Consider the following 17,821-nt stretch of genomic DNA (forward strand, 5'->3'; position numbering starts at 1 on the left):
ATTTTTAATAGACTTTTCTTCCAGTAGTTTGATTTAGATATCATCTTGAACCCATTTTTTGTTTCTTAAACCATTAGGAGGCTTCACAAGAAAACTTTTATTGGCTTTGCTTGATATTGCTTTGAAATTTTCTTCTTGGCACTGGGGGGAAAAGGTGAAATACTTTTTTCTTGAGTTGTTTTGCACATACTGGAGATCATTGGTTTGTTGTATTAATCCCAAATCTCCTGTTTCAAATTAGATAAATGTCAGTTTGAAGTATATTTTGTGTGTCAGGATGTTGTCACATGGGAAATGGGGTATTAGGGAACAAGTTTTAGGTGCTACATGGGAACTTGGAAGACTGATAAAAACCCTTTACAATGTGTTTCACCTTTTGGTCATAGTTTGCCTTAGCCACTTGTTTATTTTCAGTGTTTCTCTTTGAGATGTTAAACTAGGAAGGCCTGTATATAATTTGATTTCTGTATTGCAATACCTGAGTGGAAGAGATAAAACTAAAATTGTCCATAAAATATGAAGTGCATGAAGAATTGACATTTCTTATACGTACTTTTCTCCAAATAAAAATGTTGCATGCAAGTGGTATTTTTAAGCTAAGCCACTGGAAAGCCTCCCCTTCACCTGCCTCGCTTACCTCTCCTAGTGAACAGAAGGTCCTAAGCATTTAACCCCTATTTGAGGATCTTAATTTGACAATACAGATTTAAAACCCTTGCTTAGCCATAGCTAATATTCTGAAGTGTCTTGAATCCCTTGGAGCTGCTGATTTCAGCAGCTGAAATCACCAAATGGAAGCTTAGCAGTTTGGAATCTTGTCCAAGATCGGAGATCTATGAATATGATGTTTTGAGAAGAGATGTCCCTCGCACTTGCCTTTGAAACTGGCTGGCGACTCAGGCACTGCAGAAAATGTAGCAGCGATAAACATGGTTCTTTGAATCACAAAGTGGTGGAGCCAGGCTGCTTCAGTACAATCCTCCATGACAAGGGATGCTGCCCACAGTGCAAGAGAAGGGCTTTCACATATCTACCTGCTGGAAATCATTCCAAGGCACTCCTCTCATCTCTCTGTGAGGTACCCTGCCTAGAAACGTACAGGTGATTATTTGAGAAGATGCACTTGCAACCTTATTTGTTGAATCAATGCCAAATAATATGTAGTCCATGGCATTAATGAAAGAGAAGTCACTGAATGTCTGCAGCCTAATAGGCCTCAGACTATCCCTCCCTCCCCCTAACCTGTACTCCTGCTGTAATAATTCTTTCCTTCATTATTCCTATTTCCTTATTTTTCTTCCTATACCTATCCACAGGAAGGAGTTACAACTTTTTTCCCCCACTGTGAATTTTGTTCTGTCAGTGATCATTTGAAGGCGGGTTACTACCATGACTTCCTTCGCTTTGCAGTTGTAAGAAAGGGAGTAACCCTGATCACAGCTGTAGTGATCTCTCTTCTGTGAGACCTTAAGGAAGCATAGCACTCTTCCTACATTGCTGTACTGGCAGCTTGGATAACTCTGTGCTCATTTTGGTGAACTTTTTCTGAGGTATCTAGTTGCATACTCAAGACATTTGGGTCAGCAGCCAAGAGGACAGGCAGTGGGATGGTGAGTAGTACTTACAAACTCTCTTGGTATTCTCCAATACCAAGATTTAAGGTTGCTGCAGGTATGTCCCTGGATGAGGAGACCATGGAGCACAATGGTCCTGTGTAAATAAAAGATCTAGCCAAGTTCTTATGTACATTGCCTGTAATTTCTACATATGCCAATGACTCAAAGCACAGTGGTATATGTGTACCAAAAGTTATTGGGGACTGCTTTTTTCCAAATACTCGTTATAATCTGTAAAAGGAACCTTCTGGTCCTCTACCTTTCCTCAAGGAGAAGTGTGTATAAACAGAGAGGCCTTTAATAGCCTTATAACTTTATCTAGTATTAAAAATTCCAGTTATGTCAGCTGGAGAGTGGATTTAAATGTGTTTAAAAACTGCTTCTCAGCAGAAACTGTCTATAGAGTATGAGTTCTGTAGTACAACCTGAATTTTTTTATAATACCAAAATTCATTATTAATTAAGAGCAAGTACTTTTTTCTTTGGTTTGATTGTTTTGATTCCAAATATGCAAACTCATGAATGCATGGACTTAATTTTGGTGTTGCTTACACCAACAAATGGAATGTGTGACTTGCATCAGTTTGGGTCAGACTGCAGGAGGCCATATGTGTTTATTTTAGCATTTATGGATGGTTATATTTACCTCATTGCAATGAATCGCTTTGGTTTCTATTGACAAAACCATGACTTAAAAGAATGTTTGCAGAGACAAGAACAGATGTTTCCAGGCTGCTTGCCACAGAGGGGAAAAAAAGACAGTGTTTGCTTGTAAGCTGGGGTTGGCTGTGCCATTTTTCCAATGAGTAATTAGGAATAGTAGTTATTAGTCAGTTGCTGAAGATCCTGACTTGATAACAAAAGAACCTGCTTGGAGATGCCTTTTTGTATAGTCTGATCTATAGAGTAGAATGAAAGACAATTGCTGTAATCACTGAAACCAATTCTACTTTGTCACACTCTTTTGAAGAATCTTAATGACCAAGGAGAACCTAAAAGCTTAATGAAATAGGTAATCCATGGAAATTTTCTCTTCTCTGCAAGCATGTTGATTTCAAATTAAACTGAAAACTTTTACTGGACACTTTTATGAAACTGCAAAGCAACATGAGTTTTTTAGAGTTAGTTTGGTGATATTTTTTCCTCCTCTGGAGCCATAAGATCACCTTCTGAATCATATATACTAAAATCAAATTTTTTTAGACTAACAAAGAAGCAGGGACAAAAGTGTAATAGACTATTAGCAGGGTTGGTGATCTGGAAGGGTTTTGAGTAATGTGTTTGTGAAGTAGTGTCTATGCCCATTGTTTTAATGGGCAGAGAAAGACAGATTTCAGCTACCTGGGAGTGGCATTGTGGGATGTGTGGCACCTGAGGATTTGGAAATGGAGTTTTGGAAAGGCAAAGGAAGAGCGAGCCTGCTTTGGGAGAGACAACTCCTGTGTGCAGCGATTGCCTCGGATGTTACATAGGTGGGAGGCCCCTCAGAGTCACAGAAGAGGGGTGACACACCCCTCAGGGGGTAATGCCAGCCCTTTGCCCTCTGCAAAGACCTTGGTCTTGGGTGAGGAGTTGGTCTTGCTCCATTATGAGATGATGATTTGTGAAGAGAAGAATTTTACATGCTTTGAAGAGATGTGGCTGTAACATCTGTGTATGCAAGGGCCTTCCAGATGGAAACAGCAATGAACTACAGGGAATATGACATAAATGAGCTCTATTTTGGGTTTTAAAAACATGCAATGCAGTGCTTTCCTGGCTCAGTCAAAAGCCACTACACAATATGTCATTGAATGTCATGAATACAGGGAGAGCTGAGCATGACTTAAAACACCAAAGAAGTTGGAAGGAATATACTGTATCAGTTTACCAGTGGAGAATTTTAATAACTAATATATGGAGGCATCTCTTGCCTTCCTGATTTCATGATCCACTTACTGCAATCTTGGTAAGATGTATTCCTGGAGATATCTCAGGGATTTTTTTTCTGTTGCTTTTTTTAAGTGTTGTGTTGATCTGTTAAGTGTCATGCCACTGCCACTGACTGGATGAAATACCATATGGGCGGTACATGGGTTTACTGGTTCCACCTGCTGGCTGAACTGGTGGTGATGGCCTGTCAGTCAAGGGGAGTTGAATGAATAATCTTAAGAAGAGATTTTATTAATAATTCCTGTCTGAGGTATGGGGATGGTGTCTTGTCTTCAAGATAAAGACTTTCTGTCTCATTTTTTATTAACTTTCATTTCATTAGATTCAGTTTAAGGACGCAATTTCTTAAACAGGATGGTAATGCCTAATCACAAGGGCATTTTTATCAAGAGAAGAACATCAACCTTCTTTGAAAATAAGATGAACAAGTTAACCTGGTGATGTTCAAGCACTGCTGCCTGCTCATTGCTGCTGGAACTTCCCTTGGGGAGAAGGCCATCCCCCACTAGAGCTAATACAGATAACTGCATGGCATTCATGAAGACTAGAAAAATGACCCCTCACTCTGGGAATGTACCCTAAAAATATCCCTAAAAAGGGAAAAGGGGAGGAACCCGGAGTTAGACTTAACTCTGGATACTGAAGTCTGCATGGGTACTGAAGAAAGGCTGAAGAAGAGAGGAGAAAATGGCTCTCATTAGTGTGGGTTGTAGGGTTGAGATCGGGGCTAAAGTTCAGAGGAGCGTGGGCATGGGATTCCACTTAAAGCTGGATCCCACAATGGCTGCAGGACTAGAAGAAAGCTTACATGAAGGCAAATGGTGTTTACTAGGGATAACTAATGCCTGAATTAGTGTTGGAGTTATTGTTTGGATTTGGGATTTTGGGTGCTCTAGAGCTTCCTTCCTTGTTTGAATCTGAGCAGACTGAGTGCTGATGTTTGACTCATGTAGAAGTAAATTGTTTTTGATTGGTTTTATTAGGAGTGGGCTATGATTAAGTCTAAGTTTAAGATAACAACGTATCTGAGATTTTGTTTTATATAGAGTTTTGTTTCTCACTTGGTTGTCAAAGAACATGGAGAAGAGTAGCAGCTGGTTCTGTGGTGGTGAGTGGTTTTTAGAAGTCTTTAAAGGTACCCTTTAGGTTCTTTGAAGATTCATCTTTCATGGTACTTAAAGAGTGCTTGGCTGCATTAACTGCCTTCTGCTGGCAAACCTTTATCCCTCATTTTTCTATCAAAAAAATAAGAAGAGGTGTCTAAAGGAGCATCATGGTGCTGTTATCTCTCTTTCTGCTCTGGGCAGTCATTGCTGGCTGCCAGAGGTTCTGTCTAGCCTGCTAGTGACAAACTTGGGAAAGGGACAAATACTGTATGAAATACAGAAGGCTGCAGTTTTACTCCAGGATAAAACAGGGACACTATGTTAGTGCATGAATAGGTCCTACACAAGTCCACTTTGACATGCTTCTTAGCACAGTTTTGTTGTGTATTGATTAGTTGTCTTCCAGGCATGGTCTGAGCACAGTTCAGAAGAAGAACATGTACCATGACCAGAACCAGTTTGAATATCTCTGTTGTATTTGGGAAAGGGATTTAACTTTGGGGACAGGGAGTGTTCTGTTCCACTTGGCCTCAGAGCCAGATACACTTTCCTGAATTATTTAGTAACACAGAGGAAGCCAAACTGACTCATGACAAGCAAGCCAATGACTGTCTCTGAAGGGTCATCCTGAGGAACACCTTATTGGGGAGGGAATTCTTGCATCAGTTGCAGAGATGCCACCCATCTGCAAATATTGTTTTGCTTTCTCTTTTAAAAGCAGTGACGTTTTGAAGGATTTGTTTGCAAGCAAATCCCTCCAATTTTCCTTGCTGTGGTTGATGGCATGTTTGTGATGGTGGGAACTCAGTTGCACTTGCAGGTACACTGCAAGAGATTACCATGCTGCCAGTAGTTCTCATGGAGTGTTGCTGTACCAGAAATGGTTGATTACACAGGAGAAAAAAGCGCTGAGCAGTTATTCGATGTTTAGATAATGCTAGATGGAACACGATTCTGATTGCATTTGACTTAAAAGCAACCTCCTTTGCTGCCCCAAAACCAAAATCCCACCCCTGAAAATATTACAGCTGCCTCGTATGGTAATTTTTTTATGATTTTTATAAGCTCAAGTATTTTTAGATACATCTAGATACTTTGTCCATTAGGAAAGACGTGACACTTCATCTTTCACTGAGATACTTCAGGCTCATTCTCATGCCAAATCCATTTTCATTCCTGTTATATGAACCAGTAACACAGGTTATGCAATTAGGAGGAAAGTGTTTGCAGAAACAATAAGGAAAACCTGATAAATGAAATCCACTATACACTGTCAGTCATGCTGATGGTATTCCAATAAACACAAACATATTTTTGCATGCCCAGTTTTAAAGATACAGAGTAAAATAATTTATGGCCAAAGTTGTTTTTCTTTTCTTTCAGCATTTATATGTATATAATACTGTACACACCAAAAATATGTTTAAGGGAGCATTACTGTCATAAAGTAGAGTGCTAAAAAGGCAATGCTATAGTTGGTGTTGTAGTTATAATATTATAGTTAACAGGCTTTTTGTTCAGTAACTGGGTCCCTCTGTGAATGTGCTGTATACAGCCATACAGCCTTTATGCAATTAGGAGCACTTTTTAGGGTGAATGTTTGGTTTTAGGAAGGGAATTGGCTTTCAAGACAAATGCAGTGAGATTTAGATCACATCTGTTATTATATAAGTGGAGCTTTGTCTTGCAAAGGAGATTTGTCTCATAGAGTGCACAGTTTGGGCAGCCTTCAGTTTAGGACTGGATGCAAAATCTTTTTCCAAGTGTTGCCCTGTAATTTTTTCTGGTTTTCTTTTTTTTTTTTTTTTTTTTTTTTCTGTATGCTATTTAAACCTTGCTTGGAAGACAAAATTGGTCATTTCCTTGTGGGAATTGTTGTTCTGCTCTTTCACTGTCGTTTCTGAGCGCCTCAGAAATGTTAATGTATCATTAGCATTTCTGAGGAGGTGACAGGATATCTCCACTTTATAAAGCAGAAGTGAAGGCTGGTGGTTGAAACATGGGTCTGAGAGTGTTTGCTGATTTGGGGGCTGCACTCAATCAGCTGATATCTTGGACTAATGCATTTCACAGGATCAAGGCACATTCCCTGTTGTTGAGTGTTCAGGAGCACTGCAATCTGAGTCTCAGTGTTTGAAATGAAGACTGAAGATATAAGAAATACTCATTTTGTGACCAGCTGAGTGAAGTCTTAGTGTAAATGGCTGCCCTATCAGCACAGAAGACCTGGGAAGCAGAGGGTAACATACGCTACTTTCCGAAAGGATGATGCTCGTTTCCAGTTGTCTAGAGGCTCTTTCTCCTGATTTTACTCTGCCTTTGCATATCTGTAGCAAATGAAGGAGTGCTCCACTGAGTGATGGTCTTTCTAGCTGCACTTGTGATCTTCAGGAAAGATACCTACTGAAAAGTTAGAAAACAGACTATTTGTTTAAAGAGGCTATTCAGAGAAAACCGTCCAAGATGTTTCCACTCTCGCAGCCTGTCCAAGGTTTTCCTTGTTATTGTACAAAATAGAATAGTCTATACATATATTTAAAAAGTGCCCTTATTTTGTTTGACAGTAGTCGTCTGATGACAGTACCCAAGTCAGTCTCTTCCTTCAGCTTAATATGTACTTTTCTACTTGAAAGCTGCTCATCTTTGCTCAAAACTGGTCTGTAGTGTCGTCCCAGTGACATTAGTTTACTACTCTGGATAGTGTTGCTGAGAATGTAAAACTATCCCATTAGCCTGTTTGCAATATAAAATAGGCTTCTGCATTTTACAAGTTTATGCAGTGTAGTAAGAATTTGGCAAGTGTAAAGGAAAAAGGTGTTAAGGAGAGCTGGCAGCTCCTTAAAGAAACGATATTAAGTGCAAACTCTTCCAATAAGGAGGAAAGCTAGGGAAATGCAGTGGAAGACCAGCGTAGCTAAATTGCCAGTTCTTCATGGCTCCTGAAGAAAAGTTGTTTTTTACAGAGTGGAAAGTAGGTCAGATTTCCAAGAAAAAGGATAAAAGATAGCATGTAGTGACAATAACATCAGAAGTAGTGAGGCACAAAAGTATATTAAAGTATTCAGGTGTGTAACAGGTTGTAAGAATTCATTTTTCATGTACTGTGGTAATGAAAGAAAGACTGAAAGGAAAGGTCAGAGGATAAAAGGGATCAACAGATGGCATTGGGACGGCCAAAGCATCATTGGTTTGTTTGGGTCTCTCCCAGTAAAATGGATACTGTTGCTACTGATAACATGGGGCACTGCACTGCTGCAGTAGTATCCAGAAGATCTCACATGCACAAATGAATGTCTCTGTACCTCCCAGTAACTAGAGAAGTGTACACCTTCTGCCCACACCCACCAGTCTTAGGGTGGTTTTTCTGGAGGACATTGCTGTACAATGCCTGAAATGTATTTTGGAACAGTCCACTGTTGGAAGGGAAGGGAGGAGCACAGTGTGCCTTCTTTGCAAGAATTATTCTGTACTTTTGTTAATGACTTAGATGATGGCACTGAGTTTGCTAACAATTTATGTAGAAAGCTGGTAAGGATGAAAGATGCTATGAAAGAAAGGTCTGAAATTCAAGGTGGTTTTATTCAGTTGAACAAATCATAAAGGGAATGGTCATAGTTCAAAGAGATGTTCTACATGTGACTCTGGGGAGTAACCAGCTTTAATGATAAAGGCTGGGGAATAACTTCCTAGGGAGCGATTGTTCACAAGGAAGTCTGAAAGTTGCAGGGAACCACAAACCAGTTCATGAGTATGTATATATAACCACTCATGCTGTGGTGTTTAATATTCCAGGGTGAATAGAGAGGAATATAGCTCGCAGAATGTCTGGGGGGAAAAAAAAAATCCTTCCTTGACCAGAGTACCATGTTGGTTCACAAGGACTGTACCTTGAAAAAGTAAATCAGCAAGACTGTGCAGAGGAACAGTGCCAATACTGAACAAACAGTCCTAGAAAACATAACTGATTAGTAGGTATTGAGAATGTGGGGTAGATGGCTGAAATATGCTTAGTGTTTGTTACAGCCTTCGGTATGTATGGGCTGCTGCAAAGATGGGGAGAATAACCCAGTTTCTATGCCTGTGACAGCACAAAGACTAAAGTTCCAGCAACAGAGAGAGATGGTACTACTATGGTAAAAGTAGTACAGTACTGGAAGAGTTTGAGTGGGGAGGTTATTGAGTCTCTGTTATTGGAGATCTTCAGGAACAATTAAGAAACATCTTCTGACATAATATAAGATGTAGTATTTTTTGCAGTGGTGCTGGACATTGATTCTTCTTCCAGGGAGAAGCATGTTGTTTTCTGATGTGCTTACTCTTTTGTCTTTTATATCCTTTTACTCTTTGGTGAATATCACTGTTCTCTGGACAAGAATATCTTAGATGGCAGGGGAGATTTAGTAAATTCACAGCAGTCATTTTGGTACAGAACTTCATGGGGAAGTGCTTTAAGCTACTATATTTGACCAACTGCTGCAGCTGGAAGAGTCACAGGCCACAGCTTCTTAGTGAGAGTGTTGCTTATAAACAGAGTAAGGACTGGGACTTGCTTTCTAATCAACATATTTTCTGAAGACTTTTAAAATGCATGCAACAGTCTGACATACCAGCTGTCACCAGAAATTGTGTCCCCCACCAACACCGGCATGCGGTGCGTTGGCACTCATGTCACATGGAGAGGGAGTGTTGACAAGTTCTCTTGCTAGTCACCTTAGAATGACAGGGAAGAAGCCAGGGTTCAGTGAAGGCGATCTCAGGAGAACACCAGGAACATCAGAACCAGAGCAGTCTGAGAAAGGAGTTACAGGGCTGGTCCAGGACTTTCACAAGCCCAAGAGAAAATGAGTGCAGCAAAAGAGAAATTTTCTCCAGCCTTATACATGTTTAGCTTGGTGTTTGGGACTGATTGGAACCTCTCTTGGTGAGACAGCAGTGCAATGCCATTCCTGAGCAATCTTCCCAAGTTCCAAAGCCTTGAGCAGCTATGGCTGCATTTGTGTTAAAATTGAATTATGTTTTCTTTCAACTTAGAAACCAAACTTGATATCCAAACCAATGCTTGATAGCATCCTTTGTCTTCGTGATGACAGATGGAAGTATGCGCGGAGCCTCCTGACCCCAGCCTTCAGCGATACCAAACTGAAAGAGGTAAGGTGTACATATTGCTGCTTTCATAAGTTTGAAGACTTGTGCAGGCATCTGCTTTATGGGTCCATGTTAAGGATATCCATATTAAGGATAGGCAAAACCTGCTACTTTGTGCCATTTTATCTAGACCTGAAGAACACATGCAGCAGAGCTTCCATAAGGCATGGTTCAGATCATAGACTGGTGAAAATCCAAATAGATTATCTGAGGATTTGATTCTCTCTCTTCCTCTTTTTAAATCAGTTTGTTCATGAAAGTGTAGCATACTCAAGAATGACCCTTATCCCTTTTTCTCCCCTGCCCTGTTAGGAGTAAGCTTAAGTCCAGGAAAAGTTATTGCTCCCAGTTGGAACATAGCTTTTCTTGATGTGCAGAGTCAGCAACTCTCATGTTAACACAGGAGCTGCTGTCAGTCTATTTTCACTTCTCCATCTACTTCTCCTTCCCTCCTCCTCTTATTCTTTAATCCTTTCATATAATAAAATAAGTCACTGGAACAGAATGTCATTGCCAGATAAATACCTCTGACTGAAAATAAATGTCTCTGCGCTGACCTGCTGCTAATTTCCTATGAATGTATCAGCATTTGCTCAGCCATGGGAACCCATTACCCAGTAACAAAGTCCTGTTCCAGTGATACGATATCTCTTAATTAAATGTATATAAATGATTGACTGGTTAAAATCTTCTTTCAAAGAAAACTACAAAAAACCACCCCAACATAGAAAAATCACCTCTTCTTTTTTATGTTTTATTCTGAAAGGGAGTCATGCCTCACTCCAGTGCCCAGTCCTGGGTTGTAAAATTTTCCACTGGGCAGACGCTTGTGTTGTTTTGACATGCCGCTGTCGAAATCCACAGTAACATCTAAATGTGTCTGGCTCTCCCAGCTCTATAGACAGTGGTCGCTTAGCAACGCCGGCTGTCACCTCCTTATTATGGTAAATTCTAATTGGCTGTGAGCCTGGCGGAGATGCTGATTAATCACGACTGACAATGCCATTGGTTATGCGCCCTGACATTTGCTCTGTCACCAACTCCATCACGAAATTTCAGCAAGGCAAGGGTGTTTAAATATGCAAGCGATTAGTTGCACATGGCATGGTGGGAAGAGGAGAGTTTTGCATTTTCCTAGCGGAAATTAATCTGCCTTACCGCAGGTCATCGTCTCTTTGCTTGTGGACTAACAAAAGATAACTCTGCACTCCCCTCAATTTGTGGAGAGCAACCTCTGCCGGCACCAGCCGGGCAGGCTTGGCTGAGGAACACAGTGAGGGCAAGAGAGTGGAGCCTCAGGGATCCTGCTTTGGAGCTGGACATGCACAACTGCAGGGTCTGGCCGATCAAACCGGGCTGGGGGGAGAAGTCATGGTGCTCCCTTTGCACGGCTTGTTGGTGGAGCTGGACTGCAGGAATAATGGTAGGAGGTAAAATGGAGAGCTGGCCAGTGCCTGGTAGCTGTCTTGCATGCAAAGATTGAGATCTTTATTTTTAGCCTGATAATCAGCTTTGCCCATGCTGCCTCGTCCAAGCTCTGTGGGAAGGTGTGTGACTGTGCATGGGCTTTGGGTGGCCTGGAAATTGTCACTTTCTCCTCCCATTCAACAGCAAGTGGGAGAAAGAGGAGTGGGGCAGGTCTCTCTGAAAGGTTCAACTTTGCTTTTCTCTCCCACGCCTTCACCAGAAGTCCATCCATCCCTACACAGACAGACACTTGCAGTAAGCCTGTGTGAGATTAGGAACTGCTGTTGAACGGATGTGCTCTTCAGCCTTGCATTTCATTTCTACCCAAATATGTTAGCAATCCTGGGATTTGAAGTTAATGCAACTTAAGTCCTTGCCCATGTGCTTTTCCTGCTGTTGCTTAATTTAGAAGCCATACCAACACTTCTCAAAGGAAATGAATGCTCATTAATTATGATCTCACTTTTTAACTCTCCCATATTTGGTACTCAGAACCTCTACAGCAGCATGGAAACAAAAATACCATGTTCTAGTATTGGCCATACTACAGAGTATCTAGCATTATCTGCAAGACATCCTGTTTATAGTAAACCCTTCCTCTCTACTTTAAATTACAAACACAAATTTGGTACTAATTCATTGCCTAAGAACCTAGATATGCTATTTTATACATGTTTATAAACACTACTAGGGCATTCCTCATTTCTTCTTCCAAGATAACAATTCCTTTGACAAAATCCCACACCAAAGTCTTCCACTCTGTTCACTCTGGATTACTGCCTTAACTTTGTTCTTCTATGCAGACTCCACAGTGACACTGGAGAGAGACTGCAGACTGCATGAGTGTCTTTGGAGAGTGGTTCCCCCTGAGTGCTGCAGCCCCTAGTGCCACTCCAAACATAGACTTGTCTGTCTGGATGCTCTGAGAGAATTGGGAGCTATTAGCCTGTGACAGAGCAATAAATGTTAACAACTCCTTGTGCTCTTCATAGCAATCACTTCAGACAAAAGATGCACCGAGGGACAGAGAGTTCAGCATAGGCTCCTGATATCTCTGTTTCAGAAACTCAAGAAAGGACAATTTCAGGGCCAGCAAGAGTGAGAAGAAAGAAGCTTCTTTGGCCTGGCTGCTGGAGGACAAGACTCAAGACAGAGTTAATGTGTGTTGCTAAGATTTAACCTGCAGTGTTTCACAGAGGCACGTGGGTCTATGGGTAGAGGCGAGCTTTGCTCTTGTCACTTCAAAGAAGCGGTGTGATGTCACTGAGAAGTTCACTGAGCTTGAGGAATTTCCCCATAGTATGGCAAATATCTCCAACAGCCAGCCAGCAAATGATGAAAAGATGATTCCAGAAATTTTGAATTTTTCAAAGTTACAGGAAATGAACTGATACTAGAGGTTATAAAGTTGTTGGGTAGCCAATAGAGTGATTTCTGTGTGTCTGCAGAGAGTTGTTTTTCTAACATTTTTTCAAGAGTTTCTGACATGTTCTCCAGCTTTCTCTTTTCTCAATTTGTCTTTAAAAGCTGTGCACTGTTTCACTTTGTTTTTATGGATTTCTGTGTCTTGGGTGTTCTCCCTTTTTAATTTTCTTTTTCTAACAAGCATGTAAAGATTACTAAGGGAGTCCATTCCAGCTGAAGGAAGGTTTGGCTCTGGATAACATTGAATGCAAGTACTGTAGTGGTGATGAATATAGCATAAAGCAATAGACTCATAAGCTTGATCCTGCAGTAAGATTGGGAAGCATCCCATGTGAGATGCCACTGGAGTTGGTAGCAGATCTAATAATAAGCTCTTTCCAGTAAGACCTCTGACTGAACCTCATAGTGCCATTGCTGTGGGAGCACTAGGAATGAAAAATGAGAGATAGGAGGCAGGAAACCCAAGAAATGTCACTTCCAGCTCTGCCATTGACTGTCTGTGTGTGATCTGACAGAATCTACTTAAATTCTCTGCACATGAAACAACTTTCTTCTGTTAAGTGGGAGCAAGACCAATCACTGAAAGTTGATCCAAGATGTAATTCATGAGGAACTGGTGAATTATAATACCTAGAGGCTCTAAGTAACAGAAGCATTTCCCAGTGTTCCTGTCATGCTCTCCTCAGCTGTTACATATTGAAACAAGCTGACATGTTAGTGATCTTGCTGTACCAACCTTGATTCTCTATTTAGTATTTCTTATTTTGTTCCTCTTCTTTTTGCTGTGGTGCCTATGATGATCCTGCAGTTCTGGACTCCTTGTCAGACTTGATAAATAGCTTTACTCTCTTTTACAGCCAACACCAGCAGAAAACCTATTGATTTTTATTTATTCTGATGGTGCTGCAGTAGTCTTGTCATCTCCTATCAGTATGCCAGGGATCCTTTCCTCCATTAACAAACCATTTAAACAAAACAGAACACAAAAATTAAAGGAGAGCACAGCTTAATGTAGCATTGTCCTAAAAAACCTGTGAAGTGGAGTTTCTGTTGAGGCATTTCTTTCAAACAAAGGGAGAAATAAAGCAGACCTGGTAATAACATGGCAGAACAGTGCAAAAAACAATCCTCTAGTGTCACTCTCAGGCATGTAGATCATTCATGTCCCACTAGGACATAAGATCTGGCAGTCCAACCATTAAAGTTTCCTTGATTTGCTGTTAGTCTGTGCACATTGGTCAAAGGCATTTTGGGAGTGTCTCTGGAAACTGCTGTTGCTGCTGGACAAAGCAAGTGTGCTCACCTAAGGCAATGCAAATCACTAATGTAAAAGCTGATATGTGAAATGTGCATAAACTTGAGCCACAGGCCAGTATCTTGTTGAGTTGCTCATTTTGGCTAAGTTGTGCCCAGGAATAGCAGGACTTCACTCTCAGTTGAAACAAATCATCTCATAAAACATCTTTCTGACACTCTGCTCTTTTCCTGGTTTTGTTCAGGGACTTGAATTCTGGAAGAAAAGTAATTCTTGCCTGTTTTCTCCTTCTCCTTCCTTTACATTTCATAACACTGGTGGGACAGGAGGCCAAATACTACTCCTGCTTGCCGTCTGTGAGCAGTAAAGTCTCCAGTGTATCTGCCTACAGTGAATATGATCCAACCTTCTAGTTCCTAGTTTGGATGCTAATAATAAGGGGAATAATAATACTGGTGAATACTGAGGGCCACATCTAACTAGAGGAATGTGACTCTGATGCCTTTGAATAGTGCAAAGATCCACATGCTCTGTGCATACGGAGAATCAGAAGCTAATTGTTGTTATGTGCCAAATAGCATATTGGCAGGATTCATACAGCAAAGCCCCTGGCATCACGAAAACCCTAACCCCAAATGCTCTTCCTTGGCAAAAAGAAAGAAATTTGGACTCTGGGCTACTCTTGCTATTAGATAACTGTCAGATCAAATATTTACAGGGAACATATTGTTTAGATCTTTCTTCATCCTGTACTCTCAGCCAATCTGAACACAAAGCAGCTGGGGCTTATTTACCCACCAAGAACTGAATCTCAGGCAGGTTATGCAGGTTTTATGTTCTGACTGGCAAATCAGAATGTATGGGAAGTCACTGATATCCAAGGCAGTGTAGATCAATGTGTCTGTTTCTGTGCCAGTTTCTACACTTGGTATAGTTCACCTCCCCTGACACTACTTTATTTTTCTTGATAATCAGACAAAGATACGAGACTTGAGAATGTTTCAGTCTATGGTCTTTTTAGTTTGCAATCTTGGACTAATTTATGTCCCCCCAGGGGAATAAAAAACCCAAACCTAACCTAGGATTTTGGAGCAGATATCCCCTGTAGCTTTCATATACAAATAATTGTCTTATTAATGTGGCTGTTATTATCATGCTAACAGAAAATCAAATCCATGTGCCCCCTTCCTGTTTTCCTGGTTAGATTTACTAATAAAAATACCTTATGGCTAGGAATGAATTGCAACAGTATTTTTAAAGGCTGGTGGAATGTGCAAAGTGCAGAGGTGCTGTGGGATGCCCTGGCCAGATATACATGCCCCTGACATCTCTGCCAGCTGTTGAAAAGTGATAGCAACCAGCTGGCTGGTTACAGATCTGGTGATGTGATGGAGAATAAAAGAGAAAATAAGGCAATAAAGGGAAAATCTGAAATGATCACCATCTGTTTCAGAAACATCATACCTGTTAAAAAAACGGATTTTCATTTTGCTCTCCTTGGCTGGTTCAATTCACTGGGGGGGCCTGGACCTAGAGATTTTGAAGTATTTCACCTTGGTTCAATCTGTTGAACAGAAATGTATTAATTTGGTTGAACCATTTGAGAAAAAGCTTGCTGCAGGGGACCTTCTTTGGAAAGCCAAAAGGGGAAGAAGACTGCCACATACTGCAGTGTGTGCACCTCCCAAAAGTGTAACAGCTACTTTTACCAAATACTAATCTGGCACCGGAGTTGTCTTGTGAGACTGTGGCAAAGCCCAAATCGACCTGGCTTTGCTGTGCAATTTCTCTCACATAGGCACGGGACCTCGAGAGCAGCTAGACACATTCTTGAGTCAGACGTGTGCCTTCAGAAAACATATTGGATGCTCCCGCGTTGGCCTTTTGACTGTGTATAGCCTTGCCCATGTGTTAAGATGGCAGTGTGCCTGTGCACAAAGTGTTATGCCAGTTTCACAGAGGTAGAAGTGCCAAGCAAAATGGACTTGGCTGGGCAGGCTGCATAGCTCTCAGAGTGTGCTGCGAGGCTGCAGTAAGTCTTTTTTGGTAACAAGAATGTCAGAGGAGCAGGATAAGTATGTTCTCATGTTTGTTGACATCTGTGTGCTGAAGGAGGTAGTTCAGGAAGGAAAGGCAAGTTTCTGTGTGTATGTTGCTGATGCTTAGCATAGTTGTTGAGGCAAGACTCTGGTATTAAGTTGTAGGCTGCTCTTGGTAGTCTATATGGAAAGAGCTATAGGATATAATTCCTTTTGGTTCATGGCTGGATTGTCCTCCTTCCTCTGTCCCCCCATTTGGTGCAATCAGGAAAGTGTCTGATTCCTCATATGTAGGAAGCTAGAGAGACAGAAAGTGAGACCTTAATAAGGCCTTGATGTTTGCCTGTGCTAAGGTTTCCATGAAGCCTTAAGAAGAGACTATTGCACTGTTGGCTACAGCCAAGCCGTGGTTAAATCTACCTGACCAGCAAGTGTCAGTGACTAGAAAGATGAATAAATTCACATAAATATCCATTTAATGGCATCAGCACTTCAGAAAAGCCTTTCTTCCTGTACCAATAGCAGTTTGCCCTCAGCAGCTTGTAGTGGTATCCAGGGTCGTTTTCTAGTTAAGCCCCTCAAACTGAGAGACAGCAGGATAGAACTGATGCCAATGCCTTTACAGGACTTGGGAAAACATTATTCCTTCTGCCCTGGAGCATATGTAACCTAAATGTGATGTAGTCCAAATAGAGATCGTGATAAATTCTTGTTTGGAATAGGGAGTGATTAAACAGAGAGTGGGACGTTTTTGCCTGATAGCACTCTGTGTATGTACTGGGGCAAGAACCATTGGTCAGGTAGGTGACACAGCCCCTTGTATTTAGGCCCAGAGATGGAGAAGGGCATCCCTGTAAGGTGTAGGTTTATTTCGAGCAGAAAGTGCCAACATTTCACCTTACCTGTGCATAAGTAACTAACAACACCTGCAGAGGAACCTGAGATCTCTATCCCATTTATCAGATAAAAATAATTTAAAATCATTATTTTTGTTTGTTGTTCTTTTTCTTAACATTTTAATGTTTTTTTTCAAAATTCAATATGTTCATTTCTAGATGACACCACTGATAAATCAGGCCTGTGACATCCTGCTGTGTAACTTGAAGGTCTACGCAGATTCTGGCAAAGCTTTTGATATCCAGAGGTATGTTCAACATGCCAAAAATTAGTAGCAGTTTATTAAAAAAAAAAGAAAAAAGTCAATAGCAGCAGTTATTCTAAATTCACACTTACTGTATAAAAGATTTTTTTACCTCCCTCACTTTAAAAAGTGGAGATCATAGTTTAATAGAGAGTGTGTCTGATAAAAGCCTTTTCTTCCTGGGGACAGCCATTGCATACTTGAAAAGTAATTTTGGTAAAGCATCTAATGTATTTCTGGCAGTTATTTAATGAAGTTTTAACAGCTGGAAGAACAAAGGAAGGCTGCAGCCATCTCTGTCCAGTCTGTTCTCTACAGGCTGCCAATAATGTACAAACATAAGAATTGATCTAGTATCAAATATATCTAGTCCATCACTCTTTTGCTTTTTTTCATATGAGGTTTCTTCCTGCACTTAATCATTCTTACCACTTTCTTCATAACCCTCTCTCATAGCATGCTAGGTTTTTGTGAAACAACAGGATCAGTACTCTAAATGAAAATGCACCATTGATTTATAAAATGACATTTTAATATTTTCCATATTGTACTTTTTCTCATTTGTTATGCATTTAATATCCTATTATCTTTTCTGTTGCTCTTTCATCAGAGGTCTTCACTGAACTGTTCACAATGCTGTTCTGAACATCTGCTCCATTCTCTGAGTAGATGCATTTCCTCTAAGATCCTGGGTA

At 40.7% G+C, this 17,821-nt stretch overlaps 1 protein-coding gene across 1 annotated transcript in view; it reads left to right on the top strand.

The window, feature by feature from the left end:
- Positions 1-17,821, top strand: part of TBXAS1 (thromboxane A synthase 1) — a 229,152-nt gene that overhangs the window by 119,753 nt on the left and 91,578 nt on the right. The window contains exons 6-7 of the mRNA XM_014256837.2: positions 9,686-9,802; positions 17,041-17,129. Coding sequence (XP_014112312.2) covers positions 9,686-9,802; positions 17,041-17,129 — 206 coding nt within the window. The remainder of the gene's footprint in view (positions 1-9,685; positions 9,803-17,040; positions 17,130-17,821) is intronic.

Source organism: Pseudopodoces humilis, chromosome 5 (assembly GCF_049639895.1).
Source record: "Pseudopodoces humilis isolate 2021_Gansu_Grassland_sample_001 chromosome 5, ASM4963989v1, whole genome shotgun sequence".
Taxonomy (NCBI): Eukaryota; Metazoa; Chordata; class Aves; order Passeriformes; family Paridae; genus Pseudopodoces; species Pseudopodoces humilis.